The 23,839-nt window shown below is 28.9% G+C and overlaps 2 protein-coding genes across 6 annotated transcripts in view; one reads left to right on the top strand and one right to left on the bottom strand.

The window, feature by feature from the left end:
- Window positions 1-20,828, top strand: part of LOC122633914 (tachykinin-like peptides receptor 99D) — a 27,478-nt gene extending 6,650 nt beyond the window's left edge. The window contains exons 2-6 of one of the 2 annotated variants that reach the window (XM_043822388.1): window positions 7,336-7,554; window positions 12,097-12,247; window positions 18,817-19,013; window positions 19,190-19,335; window positions 20,173-20,828. In XM_043822388.1, the coding sequence (XP_043678323.1) occupies window positions 7,336-7,554; window positions 12,097-12,247; window positions 18,817-19,013; window positions 19,190-19,335; window positions 20,173-20,294 (835 nt within the window). In that variant the 3' untranslated portion in view covers window positions 20,295-20,828. Of the gene's footprint in view, window positions 1-7,335; window positions 7,555-12,096; window positions 12,248-18,816; window positions 19,014-19,189; window positions 19,546-20,172 lie in introns of those variants that run through there. The other variant, XM_043822387.1, reaches the window with a different exon arrangement.
- LOC122633917 (peptide deformylase, mitochondrial-like) lies at window positions 19,038-23,839 on the bottom strand. Of its 4 annotated transcripts, XR_006328231.1 has the most exons (5): window positions 23,514-23,839; window positions 22,974-23,351; window positions 22,497-22,647; window positions 19,602-19,653; window positions 19,038-19,487 (listed from the first exon to the last, which is right to left on the bottom strand). XR_006328231.1 is itself a non-coding variant. In XM_043822396.1 (4 exons), exons 1-3 carry the CDS (start codon window positions 23,745-23,747, stop codon window positions 22,543-22,545), a joined length of 717 nt encoding a protein of 238 aa, XP_043678331.1. In that variant the 5' UTR covers window positions 23,748-23,839; the 3' UTR covers window positions 19,038-19,487; window positions 22,497-22,542. The 4 variants fall into 4 exon arrangements, 3 of the variants coding, with proteins under 3 accessions (XP_043678331.1, XP_043678333.1, XP_043678332.1); XM_043822396.1 differs by lacking the exon at window positions 19,602-19,653; XM_043822398.1 differs by lacking the exons at window positions 19,038-19,487; window positions 19,602-19,653 and adding an exon at window positions 22,199-22,266.

The following is a 23,839-nucleotide window of genomic DNA, read 5'->3' as shown; positions in this document are numbered from 1 at the left end:
TTATAAGTTAAAAATGAAATGTTCATTTACAAAGACCCTAAAGGTATAATACCATAAAAAAGAAATAAAAAATAAAAAAAAATAAAAAGAGTATTGATAAAGGTAATACAAACGTACTGGTACAATGCAAATTTTAATCAAAATGCCTATGGCATAGCCTATCTCGCCGTAGGAGAAAACGATTAAAATTCCGTTGCTGACGTCTATAGAAGTACTGCAGTAATCGATTTGGAAAACGCAACGAATTCGAGAACGCATAGCATCGTACAACCATACAAGGTGAATAACGATTCCATCTACGGGAAATGTCTGTTAACAATAGAAACCTCGAATAGACCCGAACGATGTGTCATCTCTCGTTTCGAACAGTATCTATCCTCCGTTTTTCAAAAACGAAACTCATATTTTTGTTTAATCGATCGATGAATATGTACGAACAAAAATTCACGACTGTATGTCCTATATATACGTCCTATATTCTTCGTTCTCTAAAGAAAAAAAAAAGAAGAGAGATACAAAATATATACATATATGAAGAAATATGGAAAAATATGTAATGCATCTTCTTTCTTCTTTTATTTTACCACAAAAATTGAAATATAATTTCAAAAAGTGACTGGGTTGCATCTATTCATATGACATTTGTATTTCAAATGTAACTTGTAGAACACTTTAAATATATGTATATTTTATTATTTTATATTAATTTATATACATACATATATATATATATATAATATTATCGATCTTTCTTTTTTGCGTAATACAAATTGACATGTAATTTTCAAGGTGTTATAAACAATTTAAATTATTTCAAAGTAGGTCAATACTAAGAAATAAATGAACGACGATATCTTTCGACTATGCTAGCCAGTTAATTATGTTTTCCAAAGTTTTTACGGAAAAGAAGCAATTCTTCAAGTTTATTCGTTGGAAAAAAGAAAAAGCAGGAAAAAAAACAAAGAACAAGTTAAAAACGATAACGTGGTAACTTTGACAATACGTTTCAGAATCTTTTTCCACGGATGAATTCTCTTTCCTTAAATCCTTTTGTACGTCGCAAATCTTGCTAAAGGCACGTACGAGCAATGCTTTTAGTCCGGAGATTCATATATCAATCCACATTTTCCGAGATTCAGAGAGAGAGAGAGAGAGAAAGAGAGAGAGACACTAATGCTATATATAATATCCAAGGTTCACCATTGATTAATTATATTTTAGATCTATCTAAAATTATTCTGCTTCAATATTAATCTACATTAATATTATTTTGAACATGTAGATAATTTTCAAGATGAATTATTGATTAATCATATCTCAGATACATATTTCCAATTATCTTATTTAATTATTATGAATGTTTAATATTATGTTCAATTAATAATTAACTTTTCAAGATAAATTATTGATTAATTCATGATAAACTTTGTACGAAAGAGCAATATAAAATCATTTGGATATTATTACTTAACGAAAAAAATAATAATAATAAAGAAAAAAAACAACAGTTACATCTCAAATCAGTAGAGTAAGTACTTCGAATATTTAGATAATGTCAAATTCGCTAAGCTCGAATAACAGGAATGAAGATGGAGGTGTATGATCAGAAACGTTTTAGACACCTTGCATAGTTGAGGAGGCTTCCCTTTAACCATCCTTCCACCTTACTATGAATTCTCTAAGGTCTATTCGATGTACTTTTGGATTATATCGAAAGCGTAACATTCCATGAAATTTATCAAGACAAGAAAATAATGTTAAAGAAAACTCTTGAGTTTGATAAATATCGAAAGATGATAACACAACAATAGAAGACACATCTGTGCAGATGTAAGATCATATTTTTCTAATAAATGTTATATGAAAAAGTTGCAAGTTTCAAACTTTCGATAGGATCAACCAAACACCCGAGCAGCTTCGAGCTTTCCCAAGTGACTTACATTTCTTTCGAAAAGAACGCAACTCTGCAAAAATTTTATAGGAAATCACCACCTTTTGATATATATATATATATATATATATATATATATATATATATATATAAGATCGATAAATCCGTCTCAAATCCAACAATAGAAAAGTTGATTAATATCTATTCATAAAAAAGATGAAGCCATGAAAAGATCCATCGTTCTTTTTAATTTCTTTCTTTTTTTTTTTATAGAGTTAAAAAACAATTTCTTTGATAAGATAATTCTTGTTAAACGAGCGATATATATATATATATATATATATATATATAATGTATTAAGAAGATAGAAATACGCTTGAAATAGTGAAATCATTTGTATAGATCAAGTCGGATAACTTTAGCAAAAAGAAGAATTATTTTACGGTAGAACGATTAATAACAAGTTATCTTTGATGATAATTTAAGATAGTTTACATGTTTAATTACAGATAGTTAAGATGCATAATGTCTATGTTAATAATTAATATACTCATTGTACATATACATTCTAATAATCAGAAAATACAATTGTTTAAAGAGAAAACAATTAATATATCCATTAAGTTTCTAAATCATACAATATACAGACACACACAGATATCAAAGAGCCAAGGGACATAGTCGAACAAGTCAAAGTAAATTCATTCAATTTCCCAGCAGTCTAATCTAACCATCTAATCGTAGATTTAGGTAACACGAGTTACGCTTTGGGAGCATTGACGCATACTTGAGACGTCTTACAAGGATCATCTGAAATTCTACAATATGTGAGACATTCTGTCTCCCAGGGATGAATAATTCAATGAACATTTTCTCAATATATAAGAATTTATTTAAAATACAATTATTATTATTTAAATAAAAAGGTATAAAGTCTATATATAAAAGTCTATAAATAAAATACATATAGATATATAAAACAAGAAAAAATATATATATTTCGACAAATACAAAACTATTTTCTGAGTAAATGAATCGTTAATGATATAATACGTTACCAACGATTTTAATGAAGCTTATATCTGTACTTATGCGATCCTAAATAAGTATGTCGAGGGTGTAACAATTTCAGGTCAAGAAGTCATCGATACGAGGTGACAACTAGTATTCTGGTGCTCTCGAAACTTTCGAGAGATACTATGACGGAAGAGAGAAGAGATACGAAGTATGATACATAGCTTCATATACAAATATATATGTGCATATATATATATATATATATGTATGTATGTATATGTGAGATAGTATAGAAAAGAGCAACGAGAGAAAGAGAGAGAAAGGAAAATGGAAGATAAGACAGTGAAAGAGAAGAGCAAAGAAAATCGACTTTATTTATAGAAAAAGATCGATAACAGAAGAATGTCTTTCTAAGAAGAAACTTACCCTATAAACGTTATACCAATTTCAAGTATCCGTCATATTTCTTTTAATGGATCGTGTATCTTAAGTATTATTCACTCTCTACGAATGTCGAAAGAAAATGTAAGGTAAAAACACTTGATCGAAACTCTTTCATACTTTTACGTCGACCATAAGAAACATTATGTATCTAGGTATATTTAAGTTATGTGTTATTTTACAAGAGAGAAATGGATAAGGAGATAGACAGAGATAGAGAAAGATAGATAGAGTGAGAGAGAGAGAGAGAGAGAGAGAGAGAGAGAGAGAGAGAGAGAGAGGGAAGCATCCTCGAGCTTATACTTTTCAACTTTTATTATCGATACTATCATTTTTATAGAGAATTTTAAAGGAAACATTTATAGTATTGTTGTATACATGTACTTACGAAACAGGTTTTCACATTTATGTTGATAAACGTCAGTTCTGTGTAACACTCCAACCGTAAAACATACCTTAAACATTAAAAGAAAGAAAGAACGAAAGAAAGAAAGAAAGAAAGAATAAACTCATAATTGAAAATAGGTCACCTGTTACCTATGTAGCTATGAAGAAAAGAAACAAGAACAAAAAGGAGAAAAGCAACAACAACAAAAATTCATATTAATGAAAACGTCATCAAATGAGATTGTAGAAGCATCAACAAGCAACTCCATTCGTTTCACTTATATTAACTAAAAATACGATGAACGTTTCGTTGTTATCTTCATGAATTGAATGGAGAAAATAGAAAGAGAGAAAAAAGAGAGAGAAAATTCGTTAACCTCGAACGATTTAATCGAATTTTTCGAGCGTAGAAACATCGTTCTCACTGTTATACGACAGAAACAGGAAAAAGGAAGAATAAATTTACGACGATAAACGATTCGATCTACGCAATGTTACGAATACATGTTATATCGAAGAAGTTTTAATATCGTCTATAAAATTTCTTTTTTATTTGTTTATTGCAAATCAAACAATCAAAAGAAAACTCTCGTGATATTAATGAAAATAATAACTTCGCGTTTGACCTCAATAAATTATCGAAATAAATTCACTTTGGAAAACTTAACTTTCGACAATTCTGCTCAGGACATTTCATAAATGTCGAAACATTTTTCTTTCTATGTTACACAGAGAATTCTTATGGTTTCTCATCGTTACTTTTTTTTACAAACGTAATATCAATTTTAATGGAACTAGATTTTATTTATTTTATATCGAAAACGTTTTTTCTTCGATCCTATCAATTTTTTATTAAATAATACTTTTATACGTATATTATATACATATAATTACACATATATAATTTATATATAATTATTCTGTTAATTTTAATACTTTTAAATACTGCAACTATTTACTCCTGCAGATATGCAACACATTTTTCCAAATGTATTAAACGATTTTGCCTATTTATTGGCGCTGAAAAATCAAAATTTTCATTGAACCGAATCATTTAATCTCGAAGTGTGTATCGATCGATATCACAGATATTTGAATATTACAAGTACATACGTAGGATTTAGAATTGCTGATTGCATTAATTACTATTGAATATTACAGAGACTGACTAGAGTGCATAGCATCAAACTGGATTTGAAAATCAATCGAATCATGCAAGCTTATAGTAGTCTGGTTTGATCATACGTTACTCCTGGGATTTAGAAGAGGATTTGCATTTTGTCGTGAACAATAATCGCTTGATTCATATCGAATTTCTTTCAATTTAAATATTTATTACACTTTAATATTATAATTTTGATAATTTATATTTCTATTTTTTTTTTTTTTACAATCGATTTATATTTAAACGACATAATCGCTTGATCCTTATCGAATTTAAAATATTTATTTTGATTAATATCTTTTAACTAATTAATTTATTTTTTTAATTCTGCATTTTTAAATAAAAATTCCTTTATACTTAAACAACGAACGAATTACAGGTTTATCTTATCTTGAATTCGATAATAGGAAAATGTTTCTCGATTAACTATCCTTTTATCCTGAACTTACTAGCGAAAGTTTACCCGCAAGATAGATCAAGCTACGCAAGCACACGTTAGATGAAACTCTCTTAAATCCTTTGGAAAACAAACGTGACGAGGTTTCTAAGTTCTAGTGGTGTTACAACATGAATCAACAGTTCGACTAACGTCGAATCTTGTTCCCTTTGATAGCCATTAATTTTATCAAACTGAATAATATAATCGTAATGCAATCTCATGTCAGATATAGAACATATGATTAATGAATATTCTCTCTGGTACTATGAGAGAAAGAGAGAGAGAGAGAGAAACTAGTAAACCAAACTTGTGTCCATTAGTTCAACGCTCAAATATCGAGTATTGTCTATTAGGTTTACACAATGATGTTTGGCCACAGTTTAGCTTAGTCATCCTATAAATCATTAACCATTGCCTTTGTATTTGATAATTTATCCGAGTCAATCGTAATTAACTCCCTTTCAATCCCATAATACTCTGTCGTGTTATATTATAATTTGCAGTTATATAATTTGATAATACTTAGATTTTTTATGAGATACGATATGAAAAAGAAAAGAAAAAGAGAAGAAAGGATATTATTATTATTATTATTATTATTATTATTATTATTATTATTATTATTATATAAAATAAAAGACAAAAAGAAAGTATTTCATGAAATTTCTAAGAGAAAAATCAACTTTTATATATCTAAGTTTACAGCAATAATAACGATAATAGTAATAATAATATTATCAGAAGGTGAAACACTCAAATTCGTTCTTTTCGTTCACTAAATCGAATAAACCGCCCCCAGGTATATATTAGAAAATGGATTTCGCAACTACCCTCCTTCGTTTTATTACTCCAATTCGCCGTTCGGACACCAGAGCAATTTCACATTTCTCGTGCAGCGAGCACTCACGTTTAGATTTCTAGAAAAGCTAGATTTCTCTAGATTTCTCTAAATTTCTCTCTCTCTCTCTCTCTCTCTCTCTCTTTCTCTCTCTCTCTCTTTCTCTCTAATATCATTTTTCCTATTTTCTCGGAGTATAAACTATAGAAAACGAGAGATATCGTAAGAACGATTTTCGATTTTTCTCTTCTTTATGATATTGCAACGATCTCAAGAGGTCTCGATATCGAATTTAAATATAAAATTTTCGTTCTAATAAAATTCAGTTAAAAAATTTGGGTAAATTATATAGAATACGCGAATCTTTTTATTTCTTTTAATTGTTTGTTTGTTTTGTTAATTTTTTTCTATCTTTTTTCTCTTTTCTTTTTTTTTTTTTTTTTTTTTGAAGACAAAATTAGAATTCTTGAAACTTTTTTTTCATAGGTTCTTTTAGCTGATTTTCTTTAAAATAGTCTATTATCCTAATGCAACGTGCTCATCTTCCAGAAATTTTACGAGTTCCAGATCTTGTAAAACCTTCTTGGCTCCATGATGTCGACGTATCTATGACTTTCGTATCCAGCCTGTTTCCCAGATGATAAAAGGCGATTCGTCTTTTTACTGTCTCTCCACACCATAGAACTTTCTACTTTGATTGCTATCTTTCCCATTTATTTTTCCAATTTCGTATCTATCAATATTTTTAATACTATATTTATATATATATATTGAATCGATATTTAAACTTAAAGAAAAATATCTTTCTTAAAAATTCTCAGTAATTGTTATCTCTCAATAAAAATTGTCTAATCTCTAATTTTCAATTTGGTTTAATTAGACGCAATTATTTCATTGTTAAAATCGATTATACAACTTTTCTGATAAACATTTATATGAATTTTTAAAAATTGTTGATTTTAATCGATAAGATGGCATAAAAATAGTCTATTTTTAATATCGAAGTGCTATATTCCTTTTGTATATAATTACAATTTTCCGTTTTATAAATAAACTTTTCAAGATTTATATACGTAATTCTCGTAATGATAACATACTGCTCGTGAAAGAAATTCGTGAAATTCGTTTGTCTAACATAATCGTTACTTTTCTCACAGGTACATGGCTATAGTGAATCCATTGAGACCAAGAATGGGTCGAAGAGCTACTCTTTGCGTCGCTGTGGTCATTTGGATCGTCGGCGCCATTCTTTCTTTTCCAATGCTGCTCTTTTACACTACCTACACACAAAACTTCGTTAATGGTGAAGTTCGGGTAATATGTTACAGCGTTTGGCCTGACATAGACGACAATGGACTTAGCTTTCAGGAATACCTGTAAGTAAATTTCTTGGGAAATTTTCCCCACTTTATATTCCTGTTTCCATTAGAAAACCAATTAACGAGATCGAATACGACACGTTATTCTCTTTTGTCTCTTAATTAAACCGTGTAATTATTTAGAATACTCTTTTGTTTCAAAGGGAAAAGTAATGAAAAAAAAGAAAAAGAGAAAAGAAAGAGGAAAAGAAAGAAAAACAAATAAAAAAAGAGCAAATAAAAAAGAACAAAGCCAACTAAAAGAGGATGGACGAGTATATTCGTTCAAAAAAGAAACGACTAAGTATTTTTCCAACAAAATATTTTTTAAATCTATTAGAAAAACTTATCGAAATTTCTAATCATTCTAATAATACCATATATTATATATAGATACATATATATGATCGATTTTCTTTTTAAATCAAATGATTGTTATCTGAAATTTGGGAAATAAAAAAAGAGAGAAAGAGAGAAAGTGAACTGAGCATGACAAGTCGTGTGTAAGTGTCATGTGTTGTGATCACGCAGGAACCTCGAGAAGAGTAGTTTGGGTTAAATGGCAAAAGGCTTTAATGCCAATGCCACACCCTGACTGACCCGTTAACGATTTCCATCAACGTGCCACGTTAAAAGCACATGTATGTTCACTGCCCTTTGTCTTTGTTCAAAGCTTATCATTCTCTTACGAAAAAAATTTCTAAGAATATTGACTCTCTCTCTCTCTCTCTCTCTCTCTCTCTCTCTCTCTCTCTCTCTCTCTCTCTTTCTTTCTCTGACAACTAATTTAGAAAGAGATTCATAAACAAGTATTTTCCCAAAAATATCAGATTATAATTTCCTTGAAAGATATGTAATGAGGAAAGAAAAAAAGAAATGCATCCATTCGATATTACCCGACAACCGAGTTAACTGACAACTAATTTAAAAACAAATTCGCAAATATTTTCTTCTAAGAAAGAAAATTTTCATGAAAATAATTTACAGAAAAAGAAAAAGAAAAGAAAGAAAAAAGACCAAAGAAATAATATATTCGCGCTCGATATTTTTTCCAAATATAAAAATATAAAAAGAATAAATCGTATTAACTGAGATAAACATGATTTAAAAAAAAAAAAGAAAGAGAAATAAGAAAAATGATGAGATTATCGATAACAAAAAAGACGTCATACAAAAGGTGTAAAAATCTGATAGGAACATTCTAGCATGTTTCAGAATCGATATATATATATATACACACACACGCGTATAAAAGGAGCACAAAAGTAAAAAAGTTGACGGGATGAGTGTAAAGCATGAGTGGGAGATTTTAGTGAGAACGTTCGAACGTTTAAATAGGAAAAAGTGTTGGTAAAGGGGCTTGAAAGTGCCCTCCGTTCCCTTCCACCCTTCTCGATGAACATAAAAGCAAAGCTGTTCGCATGCTCGTCAGGTTCACAAAGATATTACAGCGTGACTAGTTTATGACTCTTAAACGACTCAACCTGCCGGTCAGCAGCTTTATCGTAAAATTCGTATCACCTACCTATACACTATCGCATAAGCGTTGATGGAACACCATAAGATCTATAAATCTTTCTTTGCGGCGTTCATCTATTTTTTGCTTATTTTTTTCTTTGTATCGATCATTATCTTTCTTTATACTTTTTTTCTTTCCTTTTCTTTTTTACGTTCATGGTATACATAATTACGGTTGATATAATTATTAATCATAATTAATGAATATTACTTTAGTTTTTTAATTTTTTTCCTTGATGAATTTTTTCTTTTTTTTTTTTTATTCTAGCTTATCGTTATTACAATAAATATTAAGCATTTGCATGTTTATCTTTCTTTATATACTCTTTCCATATCCTTCGGTCGTAACGCACTTACATTAGATTACACGAAATTAGCTTATCACGATTTCATTAACGCTAGAGATTATCGGTTAACTTCGAGACAATACGTGGGACGTTTTAATCAAGCGAATAATTTCAACGTTTCATCATCAGTCTCCCAAATTTTCTCTTTAAACGCATAAATAGTAAATCAACATTTTTCAAAAATAAAATGAAACTCAACGAACGAGATAAGAAGATAAAATAAATGTAACAAAAATGTTAGTAATAATTACGTTGAAATATTATGATAATGATAAAATGATTACGATACATAAGACATATACATATTAATTGAAATTTTAATCGAACTTTAAATGTATGTAGGTATCATCATATTAATAATTTCAAAGAAGAGTCTAGCACCTGATTACTGAAACATTTCATTGGAAATTCAATGAAATATCTTCCTTTGAGATCAATCAAGACAGACATGTATCATGAAATACGTTGAGCATAGTATAATTGTGGCACTGAGTTTAATTCTTTGAAATGACTCCATTTCTAAGAAATTTTCTCATTCATATTTTATTATATATTAATTTTTATTATTATATTTATTATTATATATAATTTTTTAATTTAATTATAATTTAATATATATACATATATTTATTTATTAGGAGAATATAATTATTTCATATATGTATATCGATAAGATAGTTTTCTTTTAAGTCCCTATAGATAGATAACACGTCATCACACGTGTCTAAAAATGTATTGCATATAAGTAGGGGTAAAAATATAATTATATATATATTACTTATTATATGTGTATTAAATAATTAAATTGATAAAAAATAATTATAAAATAGTGTTGAACATTTCCAATAGAATATTCGATTGTTATGATTATTATTAATAATGGCAAGCGATAAGTAGCGAATTTCATAAGCTCCATTTAACAGAATCACGATAATAGTCTTTGCAAAGCAAAACGTGGTTCCACTTCTAATCCAACAGAACGATGGATTCTCCGAGTTAGAGAAACTAGTTAGAAGAACCTTTACGTTTGCGAACTGCACTTGTGATCGCATTCGCGGTCCAGCGATCTAAATTGAGAGCTAATTCCTTAGGAAGTTCTTGTTTTGTTATTGTTAATCCTTAAATGCAAAATGCTGATTAAAGCCATTATAACATATTAATATCTAATATTTTAACAATTAAATTGCCCAAGAAATTTCACGTAAAAAATATTTAATATTCATTTAAATAACTAGCATAATATTTGTTTAATAAGAATTTTTAAAGAACAATGTCGTACATTAAAATATTAAGAATAATCTTATAGGTATATTTTATACGTGAAACGTAAATCTTTTTTTTTTTAATTCATGATTAATATTACATCAAACGAAATTGTTATTTAATTTTAGTTTTGTTTTCATTAGAATAATATCTCACGTTAAATATTGAATTTATTATTTCTCGACATAATGTAAAATATATCATTGAATTATCTTCAGTTAGATTACTTTGAAATTTCTAGCATATGAGAGATCGTGTGCACGCACAAATAACCATCCTTTAATCGTTAAACAAAAGAGCAATTTATCGAACGGAAGCAGTGCTTTGAGTACTCAAAGTGCATACTTAATCGAACAGCCAGACGAATAGCTATTAAATAATAATAATATTGCTAGAGGAGTCAAGGCAACTGAGCAAACGATAGATAAGTTGATCGATTTTATTTTATTATTCTCTTCTTTCTTTCAATAAAAATAGAAATCCACATCTGTTTAATTTATTTAATCCGTCATTGAATTATATTCAAAGATATTTAACAATCAAGAAAATGCAAGAGAATAGCTTTTTTCAACGGAAGTCATCTATTTAATTTAGCGATTATCTAAATACTTTAGCAATCTTAAGGTTTAACGATCAGCTCGGAGAATTTAACGAAACGATCTATCCTTTTAAAAGGATAACAAAGATCCCTTTAAACTTTTAACTTTTATGAGGGAAAAAGTAAAAAAAAAAATAAGAAGAAGAAAAAGATAAGAATTGAAACGACTCCGGTTTTAATTAAATTTTAATTGAAATATTCCACGATTAACGATATTAAAAATGAATAGTCAAACTAGAAATATCTAACATGAGACAAAATAGAAAGAGACAGAGAGAGAGAGAGAGAGAGAGAGAGAGAGAGAGGAGGCTGAAGCGAAAGAATAGAATAAAGATCCTTTAGCAATAATGTTTTAATGAAATATGAAGAACGATTAGGATGATTAAACTTCCTTTAGATTTAATTTCAAAAGACTATTCTACCTCTCATGCGTCTTAATTAAAATGATTAACGAGGTATAGCAAACGATTAATCATATTCGTCAGGTCGTCAACTCAAAGTGGTAATATTACATCCCACTTTCGACCATGCTAAAAGCAACTCTCTCTGTCTTTCTCTCTCTCTCTCTCTCTCTCTCTCTCTCTCTCTCTCTCTCTCTCTCTCTCATCCATCTCTCATCCCCTTGTACTTTTAATCGTAATTTGCTTTCTACCGTTCGCTCGTTTGTGGTCCTATTATAACGAGCTAATTCATTTTGCCTTACGTAAAATTTTCCAACCAATTTACAGATAAATAGGTTACATTAGATGTATGTTCCTACTTAAAAAAAAAAAAAAGAAGAAAGAAAGAATAAAACACGATGAGAATTAAAATATTATCTATTCTTTTTTGCAGGTACAACGTAATCTTTATGATCCTAACATATTTTCTACCAATCGGCTCGATGACTTTCACATATGCCAGAGTTGGTGCAGAATTATGGGGCTCGCAAAGCATCGGTGAAGCTACAGCAAGACAATTGGAAAATATTCGAAGTAAACGAAGGGTATGTATTGCATGTATATATCTATCTATGTATAAATTAAATACAAAAAAGAAATTCTTCGTAATGTATAGACATATATATTAAATCAAATGGAATTTAGGACACATCTCGTAGATAGATAACTGTTATCGATCGTAAAGAAAATCGAAGGTTTTCGAAGGTATTGAAAATACATGAGAATATCTCGTGGGAAGCATGGTATCTACCTTTTATCGGACATTCAATGGATAGCCAACCGATCGACGTGTCCAAGTAGACATCACTTTAATTAGAATGAAACGAGCCGCAAATCGACAGAGACAGAGAGAGGGGGGGGGAGAGAGAGACGAAATGAAAAAAAAAGAAAAGAAAACAAAGAGAAAGGATAGTTGAGTAATCGTTAACTGCACTTCGACATTTTGTAGCCTTCCAAAGTATATCGTATCCTAAGAGAAACTATATAAACGAGCTCGATTAATTAACCTTACGCAATTTCCATCCACACGAGCCACAACTTGAACCATGTTCATTCCGTATGCGATAGCAGATGATAACGCACACGTAGAATGTACCCAAGAGTATGGTCAAACGTTAACAACCAATATTCGTTCGTTCGAAAAACTTTATTATTTCATTCTTTTCGTCTTCTCGACTATCTATCATCTTGTATTTAATATTTTTTCTTTTTTTTTATTGGTTCATTATCTTAAATCATTTGTAAATTCGCCAAACTACACAACAGTTGCGATAAATATGATGTTTTTGATCGAGAGATGTTTTTTATATTACTTCTTTTTTTCTTTTTTCTTTTTTCTTTTCTTTTCTTTCTTCGTTTCTTTATCATTCAACCTTCACATAATCATTTATAATATTTTCTTATTTATTCTTCTTCTTTTTATTTATTTCAGTCAGAAACAATAAAATTTAATTTCTTGGTTAAGATTAAGCTGAGGTGCCCTTACGAGAAGAGTAAAAAAACCATCGCCAAGCAATCAATGTCACGATTAAAAGGCCTTTATCGGTCAATGGCTAACTGATCGAATTCAGTTCAATGAACGAATTCATTTTCTAAAGGCAAAGAGAAAAAGAAAAAAAGAAAGAAAGGAAGAGAAAAGGGAAGAGAAAAAGAGGAAAAGAGAAATATGAATTCGAGAAGGTCATTCGATAAAACGATATATGTCTTTTCGATCCTATCGATCGAATGCTAATTTAAGCTAACTAGTGCTGAAATAATCGATTCAAATAAATTATCGAATGTTATCAATAGAAATATGTTTCATGTATTTCATTCATATCAACGATTCATTTATTAAGATTATTAATTATTAATTATGTCAATTTATATCTATTGATATTTTAATGCCTGATGATAGATATCACTCCATACATTGTCGGTAATGTTGCTTGTCAACGCCATTTATCAGTAAATAACTTTTTCTATCTCCTATTGATATGCAACACATCATTGCACATGTGCAATAAAGGGTTGCTTGTCTCAAAGGAGTCCCCTAAAAAAAAACTATAGAAATGAAACAATTAATTTTTATATTAATTTAAAAATTATATAATAAACAATTTAAAAATGAAAATCCTTATATAAAATACTCTGTACTTAAATATTCTAGAACTTAAAATTCAAACGTTGAATTTACGTGTGATCTCGCATGGTTTGTTTTGTTCAATTAATTTTCCATATCGAGAATGCATGCCGCGCACGCTTACAATTTATTGCATTGCCAATTATATCGTTTACACAATGGACAACATACCAAACGACTATAACTATGCTATCAACCAAGATATAACAAATTCCAAGGTAAAATGCAAATATAAACAATAAAACATATTAATCATGATTATGCAATGAGATCTTTAAAAACGTAATCTATAAGAAGCGTGATTTTGAAAATGCTATTATTTTATTTTTTTATCGACTTAAATATTACAATTGAAAAAAAAAGAAACATGAATTAAATTATTATAAACATTCGATTAAGATAATTGAAAAATTACTATATTAACTACTAGCATTATATAAAACGCAAAAGAGATGATAGCAATTTTTCTTTACAACGATGTAGATAAAAGGTAAAATAATGCATTACACCTATACACAAATGCTAGTATAAGTTCGTAGGAAGTTGAAGGTGTAGCTGTTAGCTTTATAACGTATTGTTATCGGTAATTTGCATAATAGAAGGAGGCATAAAAGCTATCGCAGTACAATCACCATAGATACTAAATATAGTAAGTGCAAGCAGCCTCTACACAATTTCGTGGCGCTTGCAATATCTATTTTGGCTTTTACCTAAGTTTATCGTTGATGCTCAAGAGCAAACGTGTAAAGGAAATCTAATTAAGGTGGAGTACTTACTTAAATTTAATATGTCTCGAAAATATGTCGATTTATTTCGATGCGTATCATCGATTTCAAGACGTCGTAAAACTCGAGACAAATTTGAAAGTTCTTTTCTTTTTGAATTGGAAAAAAAAACTTTTTTCTCCTCTATTTTGTTTCGTGAAATTATGATAAACGGATGATGTAACTTGTATTGCGTTTAAGATTAATATCTGGCGAGACAAGGACGGATATAACGAAACGCATTGGTCGCAAGTGCCTACACACGGAATACTTCTTTCATGTCGCGACCATATACCAACTTTATTCAAGCTTGATAAATAATACAAAATTTGCGATAATTTCATAATCTACAAGAGAATCGAAAATACTCGAATCGTAAACTATGGCGAAAGTGTAAAATAATATGGAACACATGTTAGGTAGTATATAAGTAAGTCTAAACAAAAAAAGTGTCTCGTTTATTTTTACACTTTAGTAGAAATCATTGTGATGATTAAAACGATAGATTTCAAGGGATCGACAAGTTGCAATAAATCTTCTCGAGCTTGGATACGTTATTTCGTTTTTTTTTCTCCATCAACGATAAAAGATATTACGCTTATTTTTGGACGATCAAAGAACTTTGATTTATGCTCGACGTATACATGATATATATTGCTATCTATTTTGTTAAAAGGAAACGTAAACGATAATAACAAAGACATATAAATTTTATTCGATCCAAAAAAAATAATAATAATAATAATAATAGAAAGAAGATTTAAAAACTTAAGCAATTGCAATATTTATAAAATTAGTCAATCTTTAAAATCTTCTTTTTCTTTTACTGAAGATAGTATTCATAAGATATTAAATAACAAAATAGCAAAACAATAATGAAGATAATAAAAATCCAAAGAGAAAACAAAAGATAAGAGAAACTAAAGTCCACTTTTCACACGGTTTATAAAAGAAAAGAGAGAGAATCTATGAAAGTATTTCGTGAGTTCATCGTCGGATTTAATTTCCAGGGATACTATGAATTTCTAAGAAGAAAGACACATCCTCTCCTTTTCTCATCATCCTTTTTTTTTCTTTTTCTTTTCTACACGGTAAAGAGAATCTTTGAAAGAAGAACGTTCATAGTTTTCCCGCGTAAAGGTAGACAAATTGGAAGAAAATAAGGAGAAAGAAATGGAAATGTAATTTTCTGTTGTATGTATATACTCAAGAGGAAAAATGATATAGATCGTTTTTTCGTCCCTAAAAAGAAAGTTATACAAATTCAATCGAAGTAAATTTTTTATTTTTCTTATAGAAAAATAAAAAATAAAAAAGAAGCAAGAAGGAAGAAAATGTAAGAAAGAATAAGATAAAATTTAGTTGGACGATAGCTAGTAGTTCGGTTCCGTTGTTCAGGTACTACTACCTCTATCGGATTTCGATTAGGAGACAAAGGATTCGTCTCTTCTGTATACGTGAAACCCCAGTTCTCTACTCCGGAACACCCAAGCAACTACATCAAACCAAAGTGAATCACAGTTATACGAAGAAAATGCGACCTGCATACGTATAGGTTCACACAATTACTAGTTCGATTTGTATAGGAACGAGAGATTAAACGATGAGAAGTGCACGGTAAGGGTTAAACGATAGAACGTATTAGATAGAACGTATTCGATTTATCGTGATCGTTATATCATGTATGAAAGTATAATCACATTTCCATGAAATTAGCCTAATTTTGATACACCGAAGGATGAATTGAAAGTCTGAACAATTTTCTTTTTCTTTCCTTTCAACATAATGAATAATATAAATTTGAAAAGAAATTCTTATCGGATCTTCACAATTTTTTCTCTCCCAGCTCATCGAGTTCTTCATCTGACACAATCGATAAATCTTTCTGAAGAAAGAAATTTCAAGATTTTTCAAGAAGGATTTTTTTAACCACGTATCTTACCAAGACATTTGTCAGAATCTACTTGGAAGAATTGACCGAACCGACAAGAGGATACTTGCTGTAGAACTTTAAACGTGAAATTACAACGTCAGAGGGAAAAAGAGAATTACGTTTTGTCTCACACTATTGAGTTTCGGCCCACTCTACTCGATGTTTAAACTGGATCGACGAAGAGATATTAAATCTACCTCTTCCGAAAGACGAAAAGTACACTCTTACGAACTCCTTTTATTTCTTCAATAAGGAATTATAAGGAACTTAAAGGAATAAATGATGATTATCGGCTATGCTTTTTGTAAATTGCAAAATGTCGACTATAATTACATTATTCTATGGAGAAGATATTTAAAAAAAAAAATAAAAAACAAAAAAGAAAGAAGAAAGAGAAAATTAATTATCTCAACTAATTATAAACCTGAAGACTTTAATAACGGTGTCGGTAACGTTAATCCCTACTACTGTTTATCGATAAAATAGATTTTTCTTAAGACGCCTGTAGCTAGACTACTCTGTATTATACATATGTACGAATGTACATATGTATAATATTAAGGATTAACAAAAAATATTATAAATTTTTATTTCGACATTGTTCGAAGTAGTATATCAGCCTTATAGTAAATTATAAATTATTATAAAAAAGGAATACATAAATGTGGAAAAATGTAATATACTGAAAAGAGAAGAATGTAGATCGAATAATAACTGACGTTGAGTGCTATATTTTCACGTCAGAAAGCAAGAAATATCTATGCACATTGGCGAATGGTGAGAGTACTTTAAGTACTCAGCACAGTACCGACAGTAATGGAAGTTTTACTACCATGATATATTCTATGTGTAGAAATCATCTTCGTCTAAAAGTCCATCTACCTCTGAATGAATATTCGATGAAAAAATAACAAGAGGATGACAAGATATAAAAGTTGATCCATCCAAATTTTCTTCTGGATAGAATATGAATAAATAATATATTTAAATCATATAAATTATATATATGTAAATTCTACTGATTTTTATATAAAAAAATATTATTATATTTGTTATATAGCACAGTAAATTCTATGCGTTTCTTTTTTGCGTAAAAAAAAATATATATTGTTATTATATTTACTTTTTTCTTTTTTTTTACATAATATAATGCGTAATGCAACACTTATATATTTTTATTTATAAAAAGAAAAGTAAGAAATATCGCTATTATTTATTCTTCCTTGTAGCGTTTTTAAAGTCAATTTTTCTAAAGTCAAATTCGTTATATTATGTAAAATAATTCTAAGCAGAAAATATCGTCCCATATAAAGCATATAAAAAAATAAATTTATGATAATCGAATTCAAGAAGTTATGTCAATTAAAGAAATAAGATATTCTTTGGAGTCAAACGTAAACACGAGATTTCGAGAAAATATATACTCAAGTAAGAGAAATCCTATCTCATTTTAGTTGATAATATAAGCTACTGGCTAAACGATGAGCAAATGTAGAATTTAAGATAAACGGGTTATTTTCAATATATATTGAAAGAAAGAGAGAAAGAGAGAGAGAGAGAGAGAGAGAGAGAGGGGAAAGAAGAGAGGAAGAGACAGAGATTTAGATACCAAATGATGAAGAAGAGAAAGTGAAGGACAGAACGGTATTCGTTCCTAACCACCGACGACAAAATAGTTTTCCCCATAGACGAAAACCACAAAACCGCAGTGGCCATCACAGAACGGATAAACTTCAATGATGCTCTCTATCTGACTCTTTCTTTTTCTGTCTATCTGTTCTATTTTCTATCTCTTTTTCTCTCATAAAATTTAAAAGATTTACAATAGAAATAATTTCTTTAAAAAAAAAGGTTTCAATAATGATGACAATAATAATGACAAATGACAATGTCAACGCAATTTGAATGAAATCGATCCTAAAATTTATTTATTTTAATGAATATGAAAAAATTATTAAATAATTTCTTCTATCGTAAACTATAAATTACAAAAGCAATCGTTTCTACTTTATAAACGTTCTATAAACGAAAAAGCACGTACTCTACTCTCATTAAACTAACTTCGTTAATTTTCGTGTCTTACCAACCGAAAAATTAGAATTAGCTGGGGAATCTACAAAGATGAGATTGTTAAGGGAACATTATCGTTCTACATAAAATCAACGAAATATCAAAGCGAAAATACGTTCGATTCGGAATCATAATAATAGTAATGAAGGAAATTCTTACAAATGAATGAGCATGAACAATTGAATTCAAAATAAAAATCCTAATACATATTGATATTTTTTTTAGGTCGTCAAGATGATGATCGTAGTGGTGGTAATATTTGCTGTCTGTTGGTTACCATTTCACGTGTACTTCATAATAACATCGTACCTGCCAGAGATCACAAACAAACCTTACATCCAAGAAGTCTTTCTTGGTATCTATTGGCTGGCCATGTCCAATAGCATGTACAATCCTATAATTTATTGTTGGATGAATTCTAGGTAAGAGTTTACATATTAAGTACGTATTTATAAGAAACTTTACCTAATTGCACTTAATTAAAAAAATATTTGAAACATCTCGAATAATTGTCTAAAACAATTATTTCATTCGCTATAATCTAAATATACTTGTTCATTCATTTAGAATATGTCTAAGTTTGTATTCGATCGTTTAGATTCCGTCGTGGTTTCGCTCAACTTTTTTCATGGTGTCCATGGGTGCGGGTCACCCCTGAACCTGCTCTCTCTCGTTCAGAGGCAGTTACATCACGATATAGTTGCACCGGAAGTCCCGAAGCTAACACCAGGATATCACGGAACGGTACGTCATCCTGTACATCCTCGGATCATCCTTGCACGTCAACTTCAACAACATCAAGAAGTGAATCCTACAGTGAAACGCATACTGGAACAAGCTTACCACTTTTCGAAAGCTCACGAAAATCTGGAGAACTTCCCATCGATATGCAGGACCTTTCATTTAAATTGCAATCAAATAACATACGTTAAAAAATACCAGATTATATATATATATATATATATATATATATATATATATATATCACTAAAATTTTTATTATAATTTACGTTTTTCTATTTTCATGATTTTGTCTGCATGACTATATATGATATTATTTATCTGCGAATTTATATCTATCTATTAACAATTAAGGCTTTGTACTTTATCGTTTATGTTATTCCTACTTTTTTTAAGTTACAACTTATATATAATAGATTATGTAACAAGTGAGAAAAGAAATTTTATGTTTAATATTTCTTTTTTATATAATTTGTTTTTCTTCCTTTTTTTTTAGTTAGATAAAATTGCGTTATGTCAAAGTTGAGAAAAGTAGATGATAGAGACGAGGAGATTCAAATTTCCGATTTTTCCTCTTATTTCCCAAGAGAACAATACTCGTGAAATAGAAAATACGTAAGACAGATATTTTATTTTGTCGAATATTCCCAATGGAATCTGATATCATATATACATGATATATAATAATACATGTGTCTATATATATATATATATATATATATATATATATTTGTTTTGGATTATTTTTTTCACAAACACACAATAATTTTATTGCTTTAGATTTGATATATAACAAAGATCGAAAGAGAGAAAAAAAAACATGACTATATCCTTTAACAGGCACGGTACGAATACCGCTGCATCTACAATCGACGAGAGGAGAAGGAAATGAACGATTTTTGGGACATCAAATTCGTGGAAGAAGATGGAGAAATACTCAAGAGAGAGGGCTCGTTTCCTGACAAGACCAAGAAATTACTACTACTACTACTACTACTACTACTAATCAGCAACAACTGCAACAACACCATCAACAACATCAACAAGTGCATACTTGGATATGAAGAGATTTATATCCATAAAAGTACATTAGCGTGCACAACTTTTTAAACAGGTTCTATGTTATGGCTGAAAACCAAACGTTGGAAGAATCTTCATATCCTCTCATCCGTCGATGTAATAACCTTTTTTCTTCATACCATAATTTATGTTTATATATTATTCCTTTTTTTTAGTATGTACATCACACGACGTTATCATGCCACGACTTACAATGCTAATTTTTTTTTCAATCACATTCCCGCTATTACTTTTTCTTTTCCTCTTTTCTTTTTTTCATCAACATTACCGTCGTCTTGTTAATTCACGCTCGTTGATTATGCTTAAAAAAAAGGAATAAAAGAAAAAAGAAAGAAAAACGGACCAATGACTATACATTTACTATACTTTCCATAAAATTAAAAATAAAAAAGTCTTTTTCTAATATGAAAATTAAACAAGAAAAAAAAAGAAAGGCACACATTCAACGTTAGTTGAAAATACATGAAAATATTTGTTGTAACTTTATCTATTAATCTTTTAGAGAGATGAAAGGAAATGTTTCATTATGTACCTAATCTGCTTGTTCCTATCGTACATACATATATTCTAATAACCGAACTGATGTTGAAAGATACATACTTGTAATCGAGTCAAACACAAACTTCTTCACGAGAAGATCTATTAATAAGATAAATCACTTTTTTTCGATCAATAAAGCATAATTTCCGTGTGATATATTACATTAGGCAGTTAATTTTTAAGTTCAATGACGAATTTTTTATAAATCGTTGATTATTTTCCCGATAAATATAAGATATATTTTTCTTACTTTTTTATTTCGATGTCTAATCAGATAAAAATAATTAATTTGAAATGGAAAATGTCGATGGGAAAAAAAATAATTATAATTGAAATTCGACCTAACTTTGTAATTGTTAAAAAAAAAAAGTAATCTATAATTAAAATATTACCTTTGTTAAATTCTTCATCGACAACAATTTAAAGTTATCGATACTAGTCACACAAACACACGAGAGATTAAACGAATATAATTAAGATTCGTATAATTATACTTGATAATGTGAAAAAAATAATGATAATAAAAAAAAAAAAAAAATACAAAAAGTATACTTATGAAAGAAGCTTTGTTTAGAAAAAAAAATCAGCTATTATTACGAAGCTAAAAAAGTACTCTGGGAAAACCAAACGCTTTTTAAAAATACGAATGTAAATAATTAATATTATTAATCATTGTAATTAATTGTGTGTAAGGTAAACAAATTCAAGATATAATCGAGAATGATTAAGAATAAATTAATAAAAAACATCCGTTTAATACCACGAAACAAATATGTGACGATATGATGATTTCTTTATTTTTTTCGACGAGTATCGATACGAAATTAAAGAAAGAAAATAAAGAAATAAAAACCATAAAAGAAATCATTAGAATTAAAAATAATCGAAAAAATTTTACGTGATGGACCATGAACCAAATAATTATTACCATAAAGAATGGCATATAAAAGAATTTAAAAAAATAAAATGTTTCTACTTGCTGTATAATTAATATCTATCGTAACGAAGATGGAAAAAGAAAAGAAAGAAGGAAGATCATTAATTTCATATACCACATTTGTCGAATGAACGATACCTTTAAATCAGTACTATTAGTATATAAAATTGCACTACACCTTGTATGCATTTCTGATAATGTAAAATAAGAGATCTTGTGAGAAAATGATCAACAAAAAAATGTGTGAAATTTTACGTAACATCCATAAGTCATAGATTTGATAATCACCTCTCCCCCCTCTCTCTCTCTCTCTCTCTCTCTCGCTCTCTCTCTCTCTCTCTCCCTCTCTCCCTCCCTCTCTCCTAGGATCTGTGATTCTAGAAGATACATAGAAAAAGAAAGAAAAAGAAAAGCATTGGTCCAATGAAAAGACAATGCAGAATATAGATGTATACGCATTGTTATCTTATACATATATAACGTCGTGTATTCTGCTATTAATTGTATCCTAGAAGATGCATTAATAAAAGTACCATATTTTTTATATCGCTATTATATGTTTATCATTAGATATCATTATATATTAGTTATATATCTTACTACTCACATATATATTCACCTACATATTTTCTCCAAAACTTTTCATACGAATTTTATGAATCGAATCGTATCTCTATGAGTCCTTTATGCTTGTTCACTTCATTCCAATAACAACAAGAAAACGTTCGTCTATCCATTTTATCCGTGTATAATATTCCCTGACAAAAAATTAAATTATAATTAAAATTTGCATTTATTGATTATTATTATTTAATCTGATTATTGATACGTTAATCATGATTAGCAAATTTAATGTTACAAAATTGTAAGAGAAACAAAAAATGTGAAATTTATTTCAATTTTATTATATTACTTTAAAAATATTTCTATAGAATCTTTTTAATAGAATGACAAATATCAACTAATACTTATGATGTGTTTAAATATTATCTACATATATACAGTTTAATATTTCAATTAAATATCTAAAAAAATAAATATTTAATTAATAAGTCAAACAGAATACAACAACGATTCCACTCACATTCAAATGATCCATTTCATGTTGAATGATTCTTGCTGCCCATCCTTTGAACCTGACCGTAACTTCTTCAGAGGATTCATTGAAAGCTTTAATCTCAACTTCTCTTGCTCTAGGTACTTCTGCGGAGTAACCTCGAACACTAGCACATACTTCAGGAAATGAAACTAATTTATGATCTATAGTACGAATGGTAGGGTTAATAAATACTTGTAATGGTATTACTTCCATTTCACGAATTTTCATCAAATTTTCACCAACATCCTTTAAATGTTTTTCTGTAACTTGTATCATAAAAACTTTCCATGGTAAACCAATTTGACAAGCAGATAATCCAAAGGTATCATAAATTTCCATAATTATTTTCATTTGTTTTATGACCTTTTAACAAATATTTTTTATATTAAACATCCACTTTAATTATTAACACCTTTTAAGATATAATATGCATGTATAAATATGAGTATAAACATTGAAAAGATAGGTTAGGTTAACGATATTATTAATTATTGTATTAATTAAATAATAAAAAGAGAGACTCACCATTTGAAATTGAAAGAATTGAATAACTTCGAGATTTACCGGCAAGGTTGGTGTGCGCAAAACAGGATCACCAACTTGTGTAATATGAAAATAAGGAGGTTTACTTTCTGACTGATAAACAAAACGTCTGAACGCACGTTTTATTTTTCTCATATTAACAAACGATCGTATTTCATTTTTCCAGGGTCGGAACTTCGAATATATCGTTTTAATAGGAATAATGTTTTTTAACATGATTTCTAATATTTATTTGTAATAATTTTATGTCGCTCCGACCACGACTTTGGTTACGTACAGTACTATCTATGACGATACTAATTTCACAT

This window comes from Vespula pensylvanica, chromosome 13, assembly GCF_014466175.1.
Source record: "Vespula pensylvanica isolate Volc-1 chromosome 13, ASM1446617v1, whole genome shotgun sequence".
Classification (NCBI taxonomy): domain Eukaryota; kingdom Metazoa; phylum Arthropoda; class Insecta; order Hymenoptera; family Vespidae; genus Vespula; species Vespula pensylvanica.
The sequence above is the reverse complement of the archived record's forward strand: the minus strand, read 5'-3'. Positions and strand labels throughout refer to the sequence as shown.

Bases quoted from the DNA above. Each gene is read 5' to 3' on its own strand.
- LOC122633917 (XM_043822396.1), bottom strand. From the start codon at position 23,747: ATGTTAAAAAACATTATTCCTATTAAAACGATATATTCGAAGTTCCGA. The intron at 23,352-23,513 runs GTGAGTCTCTCT...ATTTGTTAAAAG, and splicing joins AATTCTTTCAATTTCAAATG to GTCATAAAACAAATGAAAAT. The intron at 22,648-22,973 runs GTGAGTGGAATC...ATTTTTTGTCAG, and splicing joins ATGAAATGGATCATTTGAAT to GGAATATTATACACGGATAA.